We start from the raw sequence: 22,865 nt of genomic DNA on the forward strand, positions 1-22,865 counted from the left end.
ATGTTCATTGCAATGTATATTTTGAGGGCTTGCTCAGGAAAGTGAGACTGCTGTGACATAAGACCTGTGTTACAAAGGTGACCTTCCCTGGGGATGCTTACCCGGGTGTAGGGGTAACTCCTCTGTGTAGCTTCTTACCACAAGATACCCAGCATTTCAAGCGGAAGTTATTCCAGGATATGTGCCTGTACAATGGTGCAAACACACTTCCAGCTTGTAGCTTGCCTTGTCCTGCTCCTCTGCAGATGCCTGCTGTCCTGTATGAGCACAAAGTGGTTGGAAGCCCCCTGTTCTGTGGTGCAAAGCTGCTGTGCCTGTGTTGTGGGCAAGAAGTAGTGGTCCTGGAGGTGCTGTGAAGGCACAGAGTTATAGAATCAGCTGTGTTGGAAAAGACCTGCGATATCGCCAACCATTCCCCCAGCACTGCCAAGGCCATCACTAACCCATGGCACTGAGGCCTCGTCTCCACGGTGTGTGAACATTTGCACGGACGGTGACTCCAGCCCTGCCCTGGGCAGCCTGTTCCAATGCTTGAGCACCCTCTGAGGAAGAAATTGTTCCTAGTCTCCATCTAAACCTCCCCTGAGGCAATTTCCTCTTGTCTCATCCCTTGTTCCTTAGGAGGACAGCCCAGCCCCTCCTGGCTCCATCCTCCTGTCAGGCACTTGTAGGGAGCGATCAGGTCCTCCCTCAGCCTTCTCTTCTCCAGACTGAACCCCCCATGTCCCTCAGCCATTCCCCATCACACTTGGGCTCCAGGCCCTGCACCAGCTCCATTCCCTTCTCTGGCCTTGCTCCAGCCCCTCAATGTCTCTCTTGCAGTGAGGGGCCCAGAGCTGAACACAGGATTTGAGGTGCAGCCTCATCAGTGCCCAGTACAGAAGGATTGTCACTTCAGTGCTCTGCTGGCCACACTGAGGTCACTATGTCCTGCACATCACTGCCTGGCATCCCACGTGGAGCTGGCTTGTGCAGCTTCCAGTCTTTTACGCCAGTGGGACCAGTAGTAAATGGTATCAAGAGGAACATGGCATTACCTTGAACATGAGAACACCAGTTCTTATCTGGGGGAAGCCAAGAAAGTCCTCTGCCAGCTGCAGGGAATGCTGCCCCTTCTGCAGGCTTCCAGCAGGAGCCTCCATCTGGGAGGATACCTAGAGGGGATTTGGAAGTGCTTGCGCTCATATGGCTTCTCCTAGATTTTTTTGGAGGGGGAGAGAGCTTGTGTTTTGTATGTTAAAGTTCTTATTTCATTTACTAGTTTGGAGCTTTCTAAAGTCCACTGTCTGCCAGTGTGAGCAATTGAATTGTGAGTGAGAGAATCCCCCCGCTTCTTTGCCATCGCCTTGGAGACTGACCTGTGAAGCCAAGCTGGGGTGCCCAGGACACTTCAAAGAGGCCCCCTGTATAACTGTATCATTAAGGGAATGTTCAAGTGATCATCCAAGCAATTGTCATATGACCCAGGTTTTGTTTAAAATTCAGTCTTGCTGATCAGTCTTCTAAAGCCGTAAGCCTTGATGTGTGGCCTTGGTCTAAAGTAAGTGCTGGTTGACTAATCTAAGTTACTTGGGAAGTTTTATAAGAATTATCAGTGAAACAATGCCTTTGGGAAGATAAGCCCTCCCTTGTTCAGCAGTGACATAGCTCCCTGATTTAAAACCCCATCATCTTTTATACTTGGGTGCATTGCTAAGCCTCGTAATTAGTTAAATCTGCTCCTATAATCAAAAGCTATCTGCACACTCCACTGCTCTGTGGCGCTTTCAAAGATTTACGTGATTAACTTGGCGGAGGCAGTGGGTGGCTAATTGGATAAGCTTTAATCTTCACACCACCAAAGCGAGACGTGGTAAGATCAGAGGAGGTAGGAAGTTCTGCTGTGTTGTGTGGGAAGGTAGTTACCAAACATGTCAAAAAGATTATTGTAACAAGCAGACTAGTTGTCATGACCCAACCTACAGGAACAGGGCAGGTTACCGGGGGGAGGGAGAGAGCGAGTGGTGCAAATGATTTCCATTTTGCTTGCCTTGGCTCTTTTCTTTAACAGGCAGAAATGGTTGTGCTCTCTTCCGCAAGCAAAGAGCTTCGTGTGCCCTCTGCTTTATCTATGAACCTGCTAGAAGTTGTCACGTGCCTAGAAAAGATGTATTTAGTCCCCCAAAACAATGAAGAAAGCTAGATGAGGTGTAAAGCTGGATTTCAGGGGTGTGTATCTGTCTAATCAAGCCTGACTCTCTACCTTGATAAATACCTAAGTTTTAATGGACATGCAGGGGACTGGAATACGGAAGAATCCCAGCTCCTCTTCTGGATGTTGCCCTTGGAGGCCAGCTGGTTGCTGGCACAGCCTGGGCTCTGCTCTACAGGGGTGTTCCAGCCCCATGAGGATACTTAAGTGAGATGTTGTGACTTAAAATAAGCGCTTTTTAGTCCTGTAGCAAAAAAATAATAATAAAATAATCCCACTCTCTGAGTGCTTGTGAGGCCACACCTGGAATACTGTATTCCTGCTCTCCGAGAAAAGATGTTGACAGGCTGGAAAGGATGCAGAGAAGGGCCACAGAGATGATCCAAAGACTGGGAAGCTGTATGAGGAAAGGCTGAGAGAGCTGGGCTTGTTCAGCCTCAGAAAAAGGCGGCTCAGGGAAGACCTCATCACCATGTTCAGTATTTAAAGAGTGGCTACAAAGCAGATGGAGACTTCTGTTTTCCAGGGAGTGATGTGGAGAAGAGGGGTGATGGGCACAAGTTACTCCTGGGGACATTCCAGCTGCACACAGGAGGAAAAGTTTTCCCAAAGGGAATGATCGGCCACTGGAATAATCTCCATGGGGAAGTGGTGGACACCCCAGTGTTGAACATGTCTAAGATTCAGCTGGACAGGATGCTGGGACATCTAGCCTAGGTCATGTTTTGCCAGGAAAGGTTGAACCAGGTGATTCTTGAGGTCCTTCCACCCTGGGCTTCTGGGGTTCCTTTTTTGTTTTTTGATTCAGATAAATCCATTACCTCAAGGTGAAGTTGAATGAACATCTTAAAGTTTTAAGTGGGGAGAGGTTGAACGTTCTTGAATGGATCTTTCTGGGGCTGCAGTATGACCTGTGTGGTGGGCTGCACACAGATGAGGGCGTACATGCCTGTGATTTCTGGATGGCCCAAAACTCCCCTGGTGATGAATTATTTTTCAGCGGTGTTGATCCCCTCATGGCCAGGAGATGTCTCTAGTTCACCGTAATTCCTCAAAGAACTCCTAGAACCAAGTTCTGGATTTTGCTGTAAGCCTGCAGTCATCCCTCTGGATGTCCACAGGGTGCATCAGCTCTTCCATTGACACTTGTGAGGTGTTAACTTCTTCTGGTACAGGGTTTGGACCACAGAGTGATTTTGAGTATATGGGTGTGTGCTGTGCAGTGTTTCAGTCTATCTCATGGAGAAGGGACCTGGACTCAGTGTAAAGAAAACAAAAAGGAATAAACCCCTTCCCCCCCCCCAAGCCCCAAGAAACCATGATACCCCACCCCCCCCAAACCCACCACAAAACCAGAAACCAAACCAAAATTACAAAAAAAAAAAAAAGGTCTCAGTGTAATTAAAACATTTGGAGAATTTGAGAGATCCTAAAAGTGCTCCTTGCCTGGTTTGTGGAAGTGCTTTGGGAAAGAGCAGGGCAAAGGTAAAATGAGACTAAAATACAGGGCTTAAGAAAAGCCAGGCAGAAAAACAAACCTTTTCCTTGTGTCCTGCTGTTGAGGAGCTGGTTGTACAGTGACTCCTACCCCACATCTGAGTTGCAGTTTTGGGTTCAAGTGCCTCAGAATCTGTCGTCTGGTCTTCTTCTTGTAGAAGAATCCAATGAAAAGCTGAAAGGCAGAAACCAGAAATCTGGTATTGAGAAAAATATTTAAGCGTAATTTCATTTTGCTACTTGAATTTATGTGCCCTGGACTTGAAACACTTGTTTTCTGCTATAGCCAGGGAAGTGTCTGTAACACGAGCAACACAAGTTATAACTCTTAAACCCCGTAACTTGATTATTCTTTCATTTAAGACTGAGTGCCTGACTACTCATTTAAGAGTGAGTGCCTGCTTGTGTTGCTGCCAGGCTGGAAGTGCAGGAGGGTAGCTGTGTGATGTCCATTTGCAGATTTGGAGTTGCAGAAATGTTAGTTTCTTAGGTTTGGTCAGGATTGCAGTAAATGTGTAGTTTCACCTGATTTGCATCTGTATTAACATATTGATCCTTTTGCAGTTGAAAGCTTTCGGGATGTACCTCAGTGTTTTGGTAAGTCTGTGGTTTCATATAAACCCAGACTGGTTTGGGTTGGAAGGGACCTTTGTCCAAAGCCCCTCTCCAGGTTTCCTGTAGCCCTTTTAGGCACTGGAGCTGCCCTGTGGTCTCCCCTTAAGGACTCTTCTCTAGGCTCTCTCCATAGCAGAGATGTTCCTATGAAAAGATGTTTTTTACGTATGTTTTTATCTATATTTTTATCACAGCACATAACCTCAATAATATGTGTATTCTCAGGAACCCTAATGCTTTTTAGCAGTTTTGAATGCTCTGTTCTATGTGCAAACAATATTTATTATGGGTATATTAAACAATGTATAGTGTATTTCACCATGTAGCTTATTTTTTCACTGCAAAATTAATTCTCTTCCTGCTTTACCTCTCCTAAGGCAGCGTTATGTAGCCTTCAGGACGCATTGGTATTGAAGATTGTTGGATTCTTTTGGTCTCATTTTTTCTATGATTGCGGAGAATCACGTGGAGTGCAGCTAATACCTCTGCTTCTGCCTCTGTCAGCAAGTCTTACAGCACAGATTATGTGATGAGTTTGTGTTGAAAATTATTTACTGATGTTATTTTCAGATCGAGCCTAATGACAGGAGGGGTCAAACGAGGTGTCACTAACCCATGGCTCTTGGAAGAATCTGAGGAAACCAGAGGGCTTGGCTGTGATGATCTCAGGCAGCAGCAGCGAAGGATCATAGAAGGTACAAGAGTCTTTCTGGTTTTTATAAGCATCACTACCTCTCTGAGAGGAGCCCTTCTTAGAAAGTTAATACAATAACCTGTGCTGAAATTTTGTTATCTACAGATGTCAAACATTATCATTCCAGGTGGTTATTTTCTGTATTTGCAGGAGCAGAATTACACTTGAAATAATAGGCGGAAGTTCTGTGAGGGTGCTGAGGCGCTGGCACAGGCTGCCCAGAGAAGCTGTGGCTGCCCCATCCCTGGCAGTGCTCAAGGCCAGGTTGGACACAGGGGCTTGGAGCAAGCTGCTCCAGTGGAAGGGGTCCCTGCCTGTGGCAGGGGTTGGAGCTGGATGAGCTCTATGGTCTCTTCCAACCCAAATCAGTCTGGGGTTCTATGAATATTCTTAACTGAAAGCATCTTTGTAAATCAGATTTTGAAAGATCTTACGGGGGATCCCTGATTTTGACCATGTTCATGGTTTTGGTTTTCAGTGGCGGTCTCATTAGTTGCCCTTAGTGTGGTGGCGTTACTGCTGGGCTTCAGGCGAGATGTTATGTGTCTTGTTGAATTGGAGAAAGGTAGGAATTAACTCATCTAAAAAGGGCTGTTAGATTTTAGCCCTTAGCATCTGTAAGGAATGTGTAACTTTGGAAGTATTGGAAAACCTCAGCTCGAGGACATGAGGTGGTTAATGAGGTCATTTCTATGCAGTTAAATTCTTGGAAGCGATCAAATGAAATCAGTCTCCAGATAAGGCCCACTTCAGTCTGCACATGAAACCACATACATAGCTACAGTTCAGGAGAACAGCATGGTCCAGGAGAAACATCAGGCTCCAGTTTTTGACTACCCCATGGGTATCCCATCGTAGGGAAAGGTGCTCTGGCCACCCTGCACAATTTTTGGCTCCCAGCCTGCAGTCTTGCTCTGTGCAGCATTTCTGCTCTGCAGTTGTCAGAGCAGTCCAGCTTCCAGCAGCCCTTCCTGTCCTGCTTCTTGACAGCTTAGTGCAAAACCTGCAGCTCTCCTTGTCCTAAGGGCTGTGTGGAACCTGCTGTCTGGGGCAGCAGAGGTGCTGAGGTTTTTATAAAGGAGTGTCTGCAGAGCTGGTGGGACCACATGGAAGTTCAGCTACTCCTGTGCACCCTGTGTCTCAGGCTGTCTTCCATGCACTCTGTATCCTCTTGCAGCCTTAAGAATCTATTTGAATTCTTTGGTGTTTGCATCACCTGTTTGTCTTTTATTCGTGTTAAAAGTTTCCTGGACAATTGAAAAAGGCTAATCAGGGATCTCTATGCGTGTGCCAGAAAAACTCCTGCATTTAGGATTGAGTAACAGCTGAATGTTGAATTCTTGGATTTGTTTTGGTGGGGGGACCCTCAGCTAAATGTCCCAGCCAGAGCAGACAAATTAATTACCCATCATTCACATTGAGTGCTGGTGCTATAAGGATTCTTTTTCATGTTGTGTTGATGTATTTTTCTTAATCCATTTTAACTCTTTAAGCACAGACTAGATCTTTCCCTTCATTTTTGTGGTACATAGCCTAGAATATCAGCAATGTTTTTCATGTCATTTTCTTTTTTTGGTGCAGAGCAAGATGCTGGACTCGATGCGCTTTCTTCAATCATATCTCGGCAAAAGCAAATGGGGCAGGAAATTGGGAATGAGCTGGATGAGCAGAATGGTAAGAACAAGATTCAGAGACTCATTTTCATGTTAATGTTGTGATTTGTACGACTGCGCTGCTTTTTGCCCACAAAGGGCAGTATAAACCCACAGGACAGTATAAACAGCCACTACAGATTCTACGTGTTCATGACCTGGTGGGTTTATTGTGTTTCACCACATACCCCGCTGTGCATGTGCAATGGCTAACACCTGGAATATTTTTATTAAGCCCGCCTTTGAAAGAAAAGATTAGTGATTATTTGTACAAAATACAAAAATTCTGTCCTCAATTTTTGCATTTTTCAGTTTTAAGACAGTTTTGATGTTTTTTTTGTGTTGCTGGCTTTCACTTGATCATTCTTACTCCATGTCTTTTCTTATTAACTAAATGGAAAAGTCTTGAGCCAGTGATTGAGGACGTATTGTATTGTTTGCTGCAAAAGATTTGGATTTGAAAGGTTTCATGGCATTAAATGTAGGATCAAATTAAATGCAATATTGAACTAGAAGAGTACCTGTTCTCTTTAAAACGAGCCAGTACCCAAATGGTGGAGTTGCTCTCCTGTTCACTTTGTTTTGTTACCCGCTTAATTGTTCGCATGACATAAACTGGCCCTAGGAGAGCAGATCCTCCTGTCTTCTGACTTTTCATTCCCTACCATATGGTAATAGTTCAATTAGAGCATTGGAGTCCTGCCAGCTTTCTCCCTTGCACAAAGGCTTGAGCCATACGGTTTATCCTTGGGTTGTGTTGTACTTAACCACTGAGAAGGTAAATGGCTTTTTACGTGGTAATAAATGATACGCTTAAATCGGCTTCTTCCTGGACCTGTACTTTTCCCCCTTGTATTTCTCTGCATGCTCAGAATGAGGGGGTTCCCATGTTAACAACCGTGTAATGTGATGTACTACCTGGGAGCTCCATTCCAACTAAGAGTAAAGTAAGAAGACAGCTTTCTCATGTTTGCCTTGCGTACATGGCTAAGTCCAGGAGGAATATGAAATGTCTACAATATGTCTTTGTTTATTAGTCTTAAGACGGTTAAGAAATGGTTTGTGCAGCTGGGAGAAACTGCTTAGTGGTGTTGTCATATTTTGATCCTCTGCCTTGTGTGAGGAATGACATTTTCAATTAGAAATCTTTGTTTCAAAAGTCTTCTAATAATTGTTGATTAAAAAGTTTTAATAATTGCTTTTTTTTTTTTTTTTTTTTGCTCTAAATAGGAAGCAGATGAGGAGCATGAGCATGTTCGCTCATTCTCCATGAAACCTTGGTTTCTCATCAGGAAAATATATGCTCTGTGTCCCATTTCCCTCTGTTGGGAGTAGGGGAAGGTTCTCCAAATCCCTCTGGTTTTGGGACCCTGAAGGTAATGTGTGTTGTACCATTGCCTTTCTGCCTGACCATGCCAGCCTTTTCTAGCACAAGAGCCTTGAGACAGCTGTGAAGTTGGGAACGATTTAACCCTCCTTTTTACACATAACACAAAGAATGCTGATTTGGTTTTGCTCACAGATAGTTAAAAGCCCAGAGCAAAATTGTTCATGTTTTCAGGTGAGCTCTTTATTGAGCTACAGGCAGCTCTTTCTTTTCTCAAAAGGTGGAAACCTTTCCTGTGGAAACCTGCTCCATACGGAGGGACCAGATCGCTCATCACCACTGAGCAAGTGGAACTCCCATGTTTTCTCTGTCTTTAGGCAGTCCCTTTTTTTGTGTGTGTGTGTGGGTACAAGAGGATATGGTCAAGTTTTCTGTTGCCACTGGCACGCTGGAAAAGCCGAAATGCCAGCAGTATTTTCCAGGGGCTACTTTCCCTTTGTACATCTCTTATTTCCTGTGCTTAACTATCTACAGCGATTTCTCAGGCACTCTGCCAGTCTTGTCCCACTGTTGATGAGGATAACTGCCCTGTAGTTTCACCTTTCTTGGAATCTCTTTCCTTCCTAGTGCTGAGTGATAAAATGGCATCGTCTGTGCTGGGGGACAGGAGGGGAAGTTCATCTTAATGAGCTGCTCCATCAATAGTTATTTTTATTTGAGTCAAATTTTCCATCAAATTCCCCATTTCACCAGGACATTTGACTTCCACTTCCCTGACCTGCTTTGGACATTCACACCTTCTGCAGTTAATTAGGTGCCTTCAGCCTGTTCTGGTGTTAAGATAAAGTATGGCTTAATTTAGAAGTAGCTGATAATGTCTGATAGCTGATGAAACAGGCTTTAGGGAGCTGGGTAACTACTGCTTTTCCAGACAGGTTGTTACTCAGGTGTGGTAAACCCAGGACATTAGGCCTGCTTTTTCCCCTCCCCTACCAGCTCAGACTCCCTGCTCAGTTGAGATACTTGCTCCCTGAGGTGGCCCGAGGCATTTTCCCCTGAGTGCCAGTTGGTGTAGCTGTGCATTCACAGATGCACAACTGTTGGAGGCATCCCGATTAATTATGCAAAGTTTACTTCTCGAGCAGAGTTGGTACATGTAAATTCTTTTGTGTTTGTTAAATGACTGAAAAATGATTCAACTCTGCTTTTAGGAGTACGATTACTTGGTGGTATCTATTTTTACCTCCCTGGTGGGCTCACAGGCAGTGGCAAGGAGCAGTGCTGGAGGTTTGTAGGAGGGCATCCTGCCAGCAGGGCCGGCCGCAGTGGTCGCTATGCTCCCCAGAGGGGTTGGTCCCTCTCCTGGGGCAGGCTGAGTGACGCCAGCCTCACTGAGCTCCCTGCAGTGCTTTGTGAGGGCACAGAGATGCTGTGAGGGCTGGAGCAGCTCTGCTCTGGAGCCAGGCTGAGAGAGCTGGGCTGGGGCAGCCTGGAGAAGAGAAGGCTCCTGAAGGGGAGACCTGAGAGCAGCTCCAGTGCCTAAAGGGGCTGCAGGAACCTGGAGAGGGGCTTGGGACAAGGGCCTGTAGGGACAGGCCAAGGGGAATGGCTTGAACCTGCCCAAGGGGAGACTGAGCTGAGCTCTTAGGCAGAAGCTCTTCCCTGTGAGGGTGCCGAGGCGCTGGCACAGGGTGCCCAGAGAAGCTGTGGCTGCCCCATCCCTGGCAGTGCTCAAGGCCAGGTTGGACACAGGGGCTTGGAGCAAGCTGCTCCAGTGGAAGGGGTCCCTGCCTGTGGCAGGGGTTGGAGGTGGAGGAGCTTTAAGGTCCCTTCCAACACAAATCAGTCTGGGGTTCTATGATTCCGTGGTGCTGGCTGATCTCTTTGAGCTCCCTCTGCATTCACAGACACCAGCAAGGACTGCCCAGGGGTGATCCCTTCAGCTTGGCCTGGAAAAGTCTGTTTTCCCCACTGATCCTAAAGAAAGCCTGGGTGCACTGGAGTGGCTGCTTTGCAGACACCCATCCTGATCAGATGTGTCCTATCTTTTGATTTCTTTGCAGTGTGTCCAAGGTTTAATTGAAGTCTCATGTCACTCTCTGCTCAGATTTTTAGTGTAGCTCCATCCTTGAGATTTTGTGACTCTGCTGATGGGTCTTCTCAAACCTCCTGAGCGTAGTATTTTGCACTGATGAGCAAAGTAGAAGCAGGCTACCAGGAGATAGCATTTTTTTTTTTCCAGCCTCAGTAGTCTGCTAGCAGTGGGGAGAGATGGGGGATTAACAAAAGAATTTTCCCATCATTAGTTCCAAATTCAGCCCCAGAAAGCTTTCTGTAATCCTTTCATCTGTTACATAAAAAAAGTGCAAATGGCCTCTGGGCCTGTGGATGAGGCAATCGGATCCAGTGCAATAGTTTTGGAAGAATGCTTTCAGAAATTCTGGGTGCTGTTTGTTTTACCCTTGTAGAGATGTTGTTTTCTCATTGTGACATGCCTGCATGAGAACACGGCGCTCGGCGACGCGTGGTCAGTGTTGGTAGCTTGCAAAATGTGTTGTGTTTGGCATAGTTACCATCCTGCTCTCTGCTTGGTGCACGCCATTGAGGATGGGTTCTTTGGCTTCTGGCTCTTTTCAAATTTATGCCAGAGCATAAATATGTTCATAAAGAGATAAGCTGCAAAACCAGAGCACTGTTAACATCCTTTTACTGGTCAAGAGAATGCTGTACACAGCCAGAGGGTATATCCCAGATGTTCTTAACCCAAACTGATCATTTTAAGTAAACAGTCTCTCAGAATGATGCTCTAATGATATGGTTATGTAACATCTTTAATTTCTTGTCAAAAACAAATTTCCAAAACCAACCAAAAATTGATTTTTTTTTTTTTTTTAATAGCTCTGCAAACAGAGGCTTCTGGGTCACCCCTGCTCATGGCGGGTGGCACTTAAGCCTCAAGGTGGACTCAGCCCAGCTTCCCATTTGGTGCCAGCTCAGTAGTCAAAGCCAGAGACTTGGCTGGAATTAGACTTTGTTAGTCTAACATGCTTCCATCAAAATAGCTGAGAGGCTGAGAGAGCTGGGCTGGTTCAGCCTGCAGAAGAGAAGGCTCCTGAAGGGGAGACCTTAGAGCAGCTCCAGTGCCTAAAGGGGCTACAGGAAACCTGGAGAGGGGCTTGGGACAAGGGCCTGTAGGGACAGGCCAAGGGGAATGGCTTGAACCTGCCCGAGGGGAGACTGAGATGAGCTCTTAGGCAGAAGCTCTTCCCTGTGAGGGTGCTGAGGCGCTGGCACAGGGTGCCCAGAGAAGCTGTGGCTGCCCCATCCCTGGCAGTGCTCAAGGCCAGGTTGGACACAGGGGCTTGGAGCAAGCTGCTCCAGTGGAAGGGGTCCCTGCCTGTGGCAGGGGTTGGAGCTGGATGAGCTTTAAGGTCCCTTCCAACCCAAACCGTTCTGTGGAAATGCATTTTAGAGACTCCACTTGAGACTGGAGCCCTATTCTAGCTGTTGCTCTACACACGCAGAGAATTACCCTCATAAAGTCAAAGAGGGTGAGTTAAAGTTTTCTTGGTGATGCAGAGACTTGTTGAAAACAGTGTCAGCAATTCCTGTGCAGCAGGGCTGCGATTCACCTCCTAGGGCAGCGTGCCCCCACGAGTCGAGCGCCCAGTCGGTGTGTGTATGTACAGTAAAATGCTTCCCCTAAAGACTTTGTTACTGTGATTGCCTTATTGCATAATTAAAAAATTAACCCTGAAGTCATTTTGCATTTCTGTTTATTAAGAACATTTTTGCTATGATACAAACTAATTAGCATTGTGGATGGAATATGTTTGACTTATGAGGCTGGAACCAATGGGGCTGTGGATGCATCACGTCATTGTTAGGGTTAGTTTGTAAATAAGAAATGATTAAAGATGAAATCTGAAAAAATGTTCCTCATCTTGTCTAAACAATGTATGTTTTCATCAGAGAGAGTTACAATCCTGCACGCCCTGACCCCTTCTGAGATGGTGCGAGTCCTCTGTCCCTGGGGTTTGAAGGTGTTCAGCATTCCATGGGACAGGCTGAGCACCAGCAGGTTCAGGTTCTCTAAAACCTCTACAGAAAAGCACATGTTTTTAATATTCAGATATAAAATAACCATCTGCAGCCTGACTGACCTCAGACTATGCAGATAGATTTTTGCTTCCTGAGCTTATTGTATGGAATAGAAACAGCTTCAGTTTTACTGGGGAAATGTTCAGTCTTTATTGCGTGCTGTTTAGTTGCATTTAACCCTTCTTAAGGGAAAAATTAACACCTGTGTCAAAATATTGCTTTTTGTCATGAGCAGTCTAAATAGCGGAATATTTAGTCTGAATATGAACACTCAGAAGCTGGGGAATGCCAAATTTGAGGTTAGATGACACTTCTTGCTTGTATTTCTAGGCTTAAAACAACTGCATGCTGTTTTCTGGAGGTCCTGCCTCCTTTTGTGCACAAGAGTTGATCTTTTCCAGGGTTGAATTAGGCACACGTGGTGACAAAAACTACTTGTAAGGTCTCTGCCTTGTTGCTTTAGGCCTGGGACAATGTTAGTGAATACACTCCTGGGCAGGAGCTCCGTGTGAGGGTGGTAAACTCATCTTACCCAGGCTTCTTCAGAAGTGATTCCCTTCTGCATATCTGGCATGGCGTCATAGGGTCCGTTTTGAGCATTGGCATTTAACAGATGTTGTTGTGGGCTGTGCTCTGGGTACAGTGAATCATGGAGTAGTTTGGGTTGGAAGGGACCTGTAAGCATCATCTAGTCCATCCCCTGAAGTACTGGAGAATATAGAATCATAGAATCATTTAGGTTGTATGAGACCTCAAACAGCATTGAGTCCAACTGTAAACCTAATGATGCCAAGTAACCCACTAAACCATGTCCCTGAAATACATGAAAATATATTTGTAAGGATAGATAAGGTTTGCTTTGTATGTGGCTTTTTAAAAAGAGGTTCAAACCCTCTTTTCCTAACATCCAAAATAAACCTTAACTACTAATTTCCTTATTTTTCCTTCTGCGTTGGGGATGATAGTGTTTCATTTCCCAAGGAAGCTGTCAAAATCACAATACACTTGTACGTACTGTCAGGAGGGCCATTGTTGAGAAGGTCAGGGAGGAAGCCTTTAACTCTTAGAGAAGAGTTGGAGTTGTCTGCAGTCCGTTAGGAATGCAGCCTTGTGTTGGGTGATGAGATTAAAACAAAATGTTCGGTTTCTGTCAAGGAAGTAAGCCCTGCCTCTGCTGCCTCCTGAAGGAGCTGTGTAATGAAAACCAAGGTTACACTGAACTTGCATTGGATTGGAAATATCTGCACAAACTGGTATTATTTATAGCATTTCCTAACCTTTTAAGTATATGACTGCTTCAGTGTTATTTATCTGTAAAATTTCCTGGTGTTCTTAAAAAGAAAATAGAAAACCCAGAGAAGCTCTAGTGTGGCTCTAACTCCAGGCCTGGGTCAGCAGCCAGATGAGAACACCTACACATGGATCTCTGCAGTGCAGGCTGACAGGGTAATTTTACTGGTGTTGGATGATGGGGAGCAGTGTGAGAGAGGTGTGAGATGTCTTGCCTGTGGGCTTCATGGCTGGTTGGTAACAGCAGAGGTAAGAAGGAGTAAGCATCTTTGTGTTCCCTTCCAGGCTCTGGTGGGATGGGTTTCTAGCCGTTGAACTCTGGTACAGCAAAACAAAGTACTTGTAAGTATTGAGGAGATGACAGGTCTGCAGTGGCTCTCACACAGCTCCTTGGTAAGAGTCAGTTGTGTCAAATGAGTTTGGACTTACTCTGTGGAAGAGCCTTATGAGTAGGGGATAAGAATTAGGTGTCATTTTGACTTAAGAATAGCTTTGATGCTGTCTCATGAGACTTTCTTATAAGTAGCTTATGAAAGCATGCATTCAAACAAATAATCTTCAGTAGATGTGTCATTGATTGAATAATTATACTTGGAAAGAACAGAGTGTTGAGTGGCCTGCATGGGTCTGTCTGGTTCTGTTCAGCATTATTGTAAGGATATGGATGATGAAGCACACAGTGTAATACAAAGGTGTGAGAAGGTCTGCAGCTACATTGGGAGTAATGCTAGGACTCCTTCAAATGATCTTAAGGAGCTAGAGTTCAATTCAGTCAGGCTGCCTGTGAAGGATGGCTCTTCTGTAAGGTTTAATCAAATTAAAGATGAGTACAGTGTATAGGGTCAACTCTTAAAGATGAACAGATAGTACAATAATCATGGAAAAGACCCTGTGCTAGCCCATGTTGGTTGGAGATTATGGGATCCTTCATTACACTCAACACCGAGGAGGAGACAGCATGCAGGTTGAGCCAGAACTCTTCAAGGTAATGTGGACCTGGGCAGAAAGCCCCAAGGGTAGGCAAAAGCCTGATTTAAAGCATTGAGGTGTGACCCATCAGGAAAGATGAACTGCTTGGGTAGCTGAGTTAAGAGAAGAGAAGGCAGAGATGGGAACACAAAGTTCTTGAAGAATGAAACAAGCTGGTTCCAGAGGGGAGGGAGAAAGGTTTTGGTAATAGGATAGGGTCAGGGTCAAAAGGAGGAGGAAAATCCTCCCAACAGCAGTGAAGTGGCCTGTGCTGGGAGGCTGGGAATTCCCTGCTGTGGGATGTCTGAAAACTTGCAGTATTCCTGACAGTTTGAGCTGAGTTGGAGCAGGAGAGGAATGAGACAGCTTCTGGTATTCTGTTGAGACCTTCTCTAGCTCTTTCTTTCCTATCTCTTCCACAACTTGGCTTCCTTCAGACTTCTAGTTATGCTGCTTTTACTGAGTTGAAGTTTAATCTCCTAAATGACTAATCTTCACTTTTGAAACTGCCCATCAGTATTCCAGAGTTCTTGCTCAACTAGTTTCTCTTCTGTGTCCTCTAACTTCTGTGTGTCTTAATGTGAAAGCACTGGGGTACTGTCACTCCTGAGGCCACTGGAGAATCTTAACTTGGGAAAAACAGCATTGATCTGAAATGACTGAGCTATTTTGTGTGTAACTTTAGTTTTATGTATTGGTTTTTTAGTTCATATGTAAGCAGACATCCAAGTTGGGAATCTTGAGCCTGAGTCATTAAATTTTTCCAACATTTTAAGCAAAAGAGGGCCTTCTCATGGAAGTAAAAAATGGCCTCAGTAGCAGGTCATGCTACTGAGCCTGCGTGTATAATTTTGTGACATTCTACATACACATAATCATAGAACCCCAGAGTGGTTTGGGTTTGAAAGGACCTTAAAGCTCCTCCAGCTCCAGCCCTTGCCATGGGCAGGGACCCCTTCCACTGGAGCAGCTTGCTCCAAGCCCCTGTGTCCAACCTGGCCTTGAGCACTGCCAGGGATGGGGCAGCCACAGCTTCTCTGGGCACCCTGTGCCAGCGCCTCAGCACCCTCACAGGGACGAGCTTCTGCCTAAGAGCTCATCTCAGTCTCCCCTCGGGCAGGTTCAAGCCATTCCTCTTCTATCGCTACAGGCCCTGATGAAGAGTCCCTCTCCAGAATCCTTGTAGCCCCCTTCAGACACTGGAAGCTGCTCTGAGGTCTCCACAAAGCTTCTCTTCTCCAGACATGGGACTCTTTCTCACTCCCTGCACTTCCTGGGAGATGGTGCTTTTTCTTTCAGTGGTTTGTTGGTTTTTTTACAGCTTGATGCAGCACTTACAGAAACAGATAAAAACAGATAAAACCAGCAAGGCTCAGCCTGGATGAGGATGAAAGCGTTGTGCTTCTGAAATGCAACTGGGCTCCTGTGTACTTGCACCCAACTGTGATGGGGCTGTCTGGCCTCTTGGCGTGGTTTGCCTTTTTGCCTGAAGAGTTCAAGCCGTATAATAACTGTTCAACATTTGTCTTCTCAATTATGTGGATTTTTCTGGAGTTAGTCAATCCCTACCTCACCCACACCATGCTGGGGAGCAGGAAGCTGTCTTCCTTATCTGTCTTCACAGGGATCAGAAATGCTGGAGAAATTACTGTGAAGGAAAAAGGAGTTTGTAACTTTTTTTAAAGTTTCTCAGGATTTTTTTATAAGAATGATGAGTTTAAACATCTTTTTTTGTTAAGTCTCATCTTTAGTTTTCCAGCAGGGCCTACAGAGAGCTCCAGTAGGGGTGTAAGAGTTTCCCATCTGCTTCTTCAGGTATTTAATTTAAACTGTTTAAAAAGAAAAAAACCCGAGCAATAATTGTAGGTATTTCAACAGTGATGATATTTTTTTTTTAATTTAGCTTTTCCCCTTGTTCAAAAAAACTCTCAATTTGAGATCATGGAGAGGAGATTTACTTTCCTAGCCTGCTTTCCTGCTTCCTTAGGATGGTTGGCTGTCATGCGTCATAAAGAAACAGAAAGGCATAAGTCCAGCCTGTTCTCCTTTACAGCCCCTTTCTGGGAGATCATGTACCTGTCTGTGAGCAGCTGGAATTACATATCCTGACCTTACAGTCGCTGCTTGCAGAGAAGGAAGGGGGAAATAAATTGTCCTGTGCAAAACAGCCATTGCTGGAAGAGCTGAGATTAATTCTTCCCTGTGAGGGTGCTGAGGCGCTGGCACAGGGTGCCCAGAGAAGCTGTGGCTCCCCCATCCCTGGCAGTGCTCAAGGCCAGGTTGGACACAGGGGCTTGGAGCAAGCTGCTCCAGTGGAAGGGGTCCCTGCCTGTGGCAGGGGTTGGAACCGGGTGAGCTCTAAGGTCCCTTCCAACACAAACCAAGCTGGGGTTCTATGATTCTGTTATATTCTACAATATCTGCCTCATTCTCCTTAAGTACCGTCCCTCTGGATTTTGGCTGAATCAGGGAAGGTTTTAATTGTGTGTTGGAATTGGGGTCCCAAACGCTTTCTTTCCTGCTCCCCTAAGCTGGTGTTCAGTGTGAACAGGACACTGCTGCTTCAGCGTTTTCAGCAGATGACATACCACTGTCTTTGGGCACTAGTTTATTCCCAAATCCTTAAGCACCACTTAGGCTAAAAATAATGTTTTATTTTTAAGCATTTGCTATTTGTGGCAATGCAGTGCAGCTTGAGAGTTTACACTTTACTTTAAATGACTCTAACTTTTGTGCTTCCTCTGTCCCTTCCCCTTTTTATAGGAGTTTTTGAGGATTTATGGGTGGAAAAAAGTAGATGACTACTGTGTCCTATATCACTTGGTAACTCGCTTGCTTAGGCGTTATTGGAAAGAGGGTGCTATTCAGTCATGCTTGGTAAAAACCATATGCTCTTGTGTCATGGTAATTTTGGTGAGTGGGTTGTTGGATGCTTAATAGACTTTTAATAGATTTCCCAGAAAACTTGTAGGGTCAAAACCTGACTGGTTACAACACAGGAGAGAATAAGAAAAGCATGTTTCTGGGCACGTTGTTATTGTGAGGTATTGCTGGAATCTGAAGACTGCTTTGAACTGGATTTACTCACCACCGTGCGGGTTGGTCAGTGCTCTTGAGCAGATTCTCCTGGTTTTCCCATTACCACCAAATGCACTTCCAGCTCATCTTTGCTCCTGTCTTTGCATGGAGAAACTGTCTTCTCTCTCCTGTCCTCCTAGACACCAAGGAGAATATATCTCTTTGCTGATTCTTATGTCGTCGAGCCGTCTGGTGATGGTGGCTTCTTGAGCCCAAGCTCACCAGTGCTGACCAGTTCTACATTAAACTGGTGTTAAACACAACTCCAGGTATCAAGCAGCACTGTTCACTCCCAAAGAAGCTGGGCTTGGTGTGAAACAATACAAACAGTCCATAGGTGCAGCACTGAGGGTGGATTTGTCATGGAATTTTGAAGTGTTGGGGTTGGTTTTAAAGAATTTAAGTGCTAGAGTTTTGCCTGTAGGGTCTGTGGGAACTGTTTTTCATGGAGGGATTTTAGTCTCTTTGTGCTAGGCTTCTTCTTTAATGCCAGGTAGATACAGTGTGAAAAGGGGTTTGGATAGAGGTGTGGAGTTGGGGTGAGGTGGCAAAGCAGGATACGAGGTTAATTATCAGAGCTTGGAGGTGGAGATGGAGGAGGGTTGAGATCAGGGGAACCCTTCCTGTTGCCTGGAGGGGTTGTGCTTGATGTGCAGTGAAAGATTCAATGGTGTGTGCAGCAGCAGGAGAGAGCTGAGATGGGTGCAGCGAGGAGGCTGGTACCATCTACGTCAGAAGTACTGGGAAAATCCCTTCCACACTGGTGTTGAGGCTGCTCCAGCCGCACTCTCCTACTGAGCAGTCCTGAAACATGGATCTGTGTGTGGCATTTGCACTGCAGCTTCAGTTCTTTGCTGATCTGTTCTGCAATAAATAAACTTAACATATGGAATCACTTTGGTAATCAGCACCTCTCAGAACCAGAAAATGAACTGCAACGTCTTCCAGTGCTCTGCCTGTAGCAGGAACAGAAAGCAGGATAAAGCTGGTTGCGCTGAGTACTTGTGTGCAGATGGATCTCTGTTGTGCAGTGCTTGAATGGGAAATGTGGCTGTCGTGCTTGTTTAAATACTGCTTAGATAGCTGTAAAATGTGCTGTGAGATCCAGCTGGGAAGTGGCAGGTGGCACTTGGCTCTGTTCAAATGTTGAAATCAGCCCTATGGCCACCCATTAGTAGGGTGCACGTCCATGGTTCATTGCAGCTGGGTAAAGGCAGAGGTCAGAGGCTGGGGACAGGCACGTGCCCAAAGCTGCCTTTTAGTCATAAACATAATTAATGTGACATAAACATGGGATTCTATTACAGTGGTGGAGATCTTAAAGCATCCTGAAATTGTAGAATCATGGAATCGGCTGGGTTGGAAAAGACCTTTAACAACATCAAACACACCTGGGCAACCTGTGCCAGTGTCGTAGTATGAACAGGCTGGCATCAAAGTGCTGGGGCACTACCAAGTCTTTTTGCTATATAGATCACGTTGGTCTGAAATAACTCCAGTGGTGTTTGATATCAGCATTTTACTGGAAATGTTCTTACAGAATCAAGTTTTGCTGAAGAACACTGGTTTGAGTCCTGAATCTTCAGTCTGGAACTTCTGATGGCCTTTTTACGAGCCGAGGGTAGGAACTCCAGAGTTACCTGAGTCTGTGAGGAAGTGATGAGTTTGGCCCTGGGAAAGAGAGGCCATGAGGTTCTTGGCTCTGAAGCAGGGTGCTGACAGGTTGCCCCGGGTACCAAAGAAGTCAGGATTCCTTATGGCCGCCTGGGGAAGGTCCATCTCCTCTTGGGGTCAGTAGAAATGCCAAAACGAATATTGGTTCTTCTATTGCCAAAGGAATCTCTGGCAACTCCTGCCAGAGATTTCGGCAGGTTTGGTCTGTTTTCGGCAGACTCTGCATAAAAATGAGATAACGTCTGGCAGAAAACTCCCCAAATGTTTTTCTCTCTATAACTCTGACCTTTGTGAGGTCTCTCTGAAAGAGAACAGCAGCATGAGACACCCACTACTGCTGACAAAGCCATGCAGATCTTTGTGTTAGAACCTGCCTGCAACCTGCAATGCTCTGCAGCAGCACTGGGGAGAGGTGATCTGTGTCCAGTTCCTCCCTTTGCAGAGACTGTGGAGCAGTCTCACTTCTGGGGGTGGACAGAAGAGTTTTGTTTCTTTCTGGTTGTTTGTGAAGGGCGCTTTTTTTCTCTGTGTGTGCTTGTGATAGTGGGGATAATGGTGATTTCGGGAAGAAACCTGGGATTGATTCATTTTGTGATGTTGAAACTCTTCTAATGGCTTTTGTATTGCAGAAGGTGTAGAATCTTAGAATCAAGTCTAGTATCTCTGCTGTAGCATAGCCATGTACTGCTGGAGGGGACAGATGCTGGCCTCTGGGGTGGTCCTTAGTTTGAGGAAAAATCCACTATGACTTGGCTGAGCTCTGAAACCTCCTTGAAGATGCTGTCATAGAGACCTATTTCTTTGTCCACTTCACTTCCTGCAGCTAGTGTCTCCCTAAGCGAGCTTTGCCTTGGGCTTGCAGGGGTGAGTAGAACTTCACCTTTTTCCTGGGTTCACAGGCTGGGTATTCAGAGCATGTGGAGGGAAAACAGGAGATGCCACCAGCATTGCAGCCAGGACAGTGTCACAGGGAGGGATGTTCCAGGCAGGGAGTCCGGGACAGTACCCAGAGTGAGCTGGGAGACTGAGGTGGCTCCTCTTTGTTTTAGTGTGCTTTGCCTCTTGAACTGCACCCCACCTGGGAATCGTACTGCTGCAGCTCTGCTCGCAGGAGCTCCGCTACCTGCTGCTGGGTTGGAATATCAACATCTTGCATATCCCTGTGTTACCGTTTCTGTGCAACAGGGTGTGGGTATCACATTACTGTAATTGGGTTTTCGGGTTGGGTGATTGTAGATAACATGGGGGTTTTGCCAAAGAAAATTAGCAATCTGAATGGAACTCCAAAGCAGCCTTCCCAAACATGATATTTTATATGAATAGAAAAAGAGATAAGCTGGGAGGAAAGCTTCCTTCTGGTGGGGTTTAATTTTACCTTTTATGTAATAGCACCCATTAGAAATAAGTATTTTCACTTGGAAATTATTATTAGGACCAAGCTGCCTCAGGGCACCATCCTGTGGGTGGAGAGAGAAGCCTGCAGCAGGGTACACATTCATGTGCTAATGATCATAGAGCTTGTGCCAATTTGGGCTGGATTATGTTTGCTGCTACTGGTGCCTCTGTGTGGCAGCTGGGGTCAGTGTTGACCACTTGGGTTTTTCCCACTGTTTCATGGCACTTCACTAATCATCGGTAATTGCAGCGGTGCTTCAGTTTGAATAGAGCCTATTTAGCTTAAGTGTAGGACTTGCCACTAGTTAAGCTGTTGTGACTTCACTTCTTACAGAAAAGCTCTATTTGAAGCTTTGTTACAATAGGAACTGGAATAGTTTTGCTGATGGGTAGTGTGGGTGGTGTGTTTTCAATGAAAGGAAAATCACTTTCATAGTTGGAGACCACAGGACTTTAGTAAGGGAAGGTCTGAAGGTTTGTATGTAAAGTCAATGTGTTCCTCCTTCTTACGCCTCAGCCACAATGGCGGGTGCTTATTCTTAAAGCAGAGAGGTTGACCATGGACTGATGTTTAGCATGGAGGAGGTAGAACACTGATAGGAGAGGTTCTTCACATCCGGGTGTTTTGACAGAAAATGACTTTTTGGTAAATGACTCCCAGTAACCTCCTGTTCTTCCCACATTCATTGTCTGATCCCTCCCCCCCAGTTCTGTTCTCCGCTTTCTGAAACTTGTTTTCAAAGTTTGCTTGTGCTAGACCAGAACTGGAGACAACAGATTTAACCTGCTCGTGGGTTTTCTGTACTCAGCTCTGTATTGCTTCCCTCCAGGGCAGGCGGGGCAGTTGCAGGATGTTTACTCAGCATCGGTTTGTTGAAGTCCAAGTCTCCCGATGTGTAGATGTGGCAGGACTAAGGTGGGGTGGGTAGCTCTAAGGAGCACAGTAACGTCTATTAGGAAAGGTGCTTTGGTGCTGCTTGTCTGGTGGCGTGGAGAAGCTTGCTGGGACTTCTGCAAGCAAAGCACATGACAGCTGTTGGGTTTGCTGTGCCTCTGGGGTGCTGCTGATGGAAAGCAAGCTTATTTTCCTCATCGTGGAGCCTCTGGTGTGGTGGGGCACAAAGGACTTTTAGTCACCTGCAGGGCAGCAGACCTGAAGGTGTCGGGGGTTCTCTGGTTTGCAGGAGCTGCCTTTGGTCCCCTCCTCCGGGGCCTCCAGCCTTCTCCGGGAAAGGGGCACCTTGATGTTGGATTTTCCTTCTTTTTATTTTCCAAAACAGTATGATCAGGAGTGCTGGGGGCAGGGGGGGACGGCAGCTGGGGCTTCCCTTACCCCTTCTCATCTCCTGTTATGAATGTTTTGTACTTACTAATTCCATTATAGCTTTTTAGCAGTGGTAATAGTAGGTAAAGCCTGTGAGTGAAAAAAGCCTTAGGTCAAGTCTGCAAGTCACAGGTGTGGCATTGCTGCATCTGGCAGGCAACCACTGACCCCTGTGAGCTGCAGCTTCGCTGTTTGGCAGGTCTATAAACAGTTCTGGAGAACTTGTGGGTGAGCTTTATGATGCTGCATCACCTTCTCACCTGAAGGCTATTTTGAAAACCAGAAGACAGATGAGAGAGAGGAACATCTGAGCTGGGGACTGTTTCCACCATCCCTTTACACTTGAAAAAGATTTTATCTCCTAGGCAAGGTGCTGGAGAAGGGAAATCAGTGTCTTTAATCTGCTTTGCACTGCCCTGTGTCAGTGTTCAGGATGGGATACCTTCTGATCTGTTTCCCCATATTGCAGTAAGATATTGAAGAGGCACGTTTCAAACAAAGGGAACAAAGAGTTCCCTTATGCTAGGAATGGAAATAAAACCTGTATCTGCTGTATGCTTCCAAACAGGCTCTGTATCAAACTGCAGTTCATGTTGGAAGAGAATGAAAAGAGAAGTTTTAAGTGGTAGAAGGTTGCATCCCACAGAAGCAAACATAAATTGAAAACAGAATAATCAAAGGTGACTTAAAAGAAATCTTACAACTTCGTTCAAGTGCAAAGCAAATTTCTCACTCTGCTTTCTGTGGAGTGGTCACAGTGCAACTGTGGTGGCATTTCACAGAACCCCAGCCTGGTTTGTGTTGGAAGGGACCTCCAGCTCCAACCCCTGCCACGGGCAGGGACCCCTTCCACTGGAGCAGCTTGCTCCAAGCCCCTGTGTCCAACCTGGCCTTGAGCACTGCCAGGGATGGGGCAGCCACAGCTTCTCTGGGCACCCTGTGCCAGCGCCTCAGCACCCTCACAGGGACGAGCTTCTGCCTAAGAGCTCAGCTCAGTCTCCCCTCGGGCAGGTTCAAGCCATTCCCCTTGGCCTGTCCCTACAGGCCCTTGTCCCAAG

At 45.9% G+C, this 22,865-nt stretch overlaps 1 protein-coding gene across 5 annotated transcripts in view; it reads left to right on the forward strand.

Moving 5' to 3' along the window:
• The window catches only part of STX8 (syntaxin 8), a 122,148-nt gene that overhangs the window by 9,749 nt on the left and 89,534 nt on the right, over positions 1-22,865 (forward strand). For all 5 annotated transcript variants that reach the window (XR_010615818.1, XM_065693880.1, XM_065693881.1 and 2 more), the window contains exons 5-6: positions 4,874-4,998; positions 6,579-6,671. Coding sequence is in view for 4 of the 5 variants with exons in the window: in XM_065693880.1 (XP_065549952.1) it covers positions 4,874-4,998; positions 6,579-6,671 (218 nt within the window). In the remaining variant the exon portion in view is untranslated. The remainder of the gene's footprint in view (positions 1-4,873; positions 4,999-6,578; positions 6,672-22,865) is intronic.

Source organism: Lathamus discolor, chromosome 13 (genome assembly GCF_037157495.1).
Source record: "Lathamus discolor isolate bLatDis1 chromosome 13, bLatDis1.hap1, whole genome shotgun sequence".
NCBI lineage: Eukaryota > Metazoa > Chordata > Aves > Psittaciformes > Psittacidae > Lathamus > Lathamus discolor.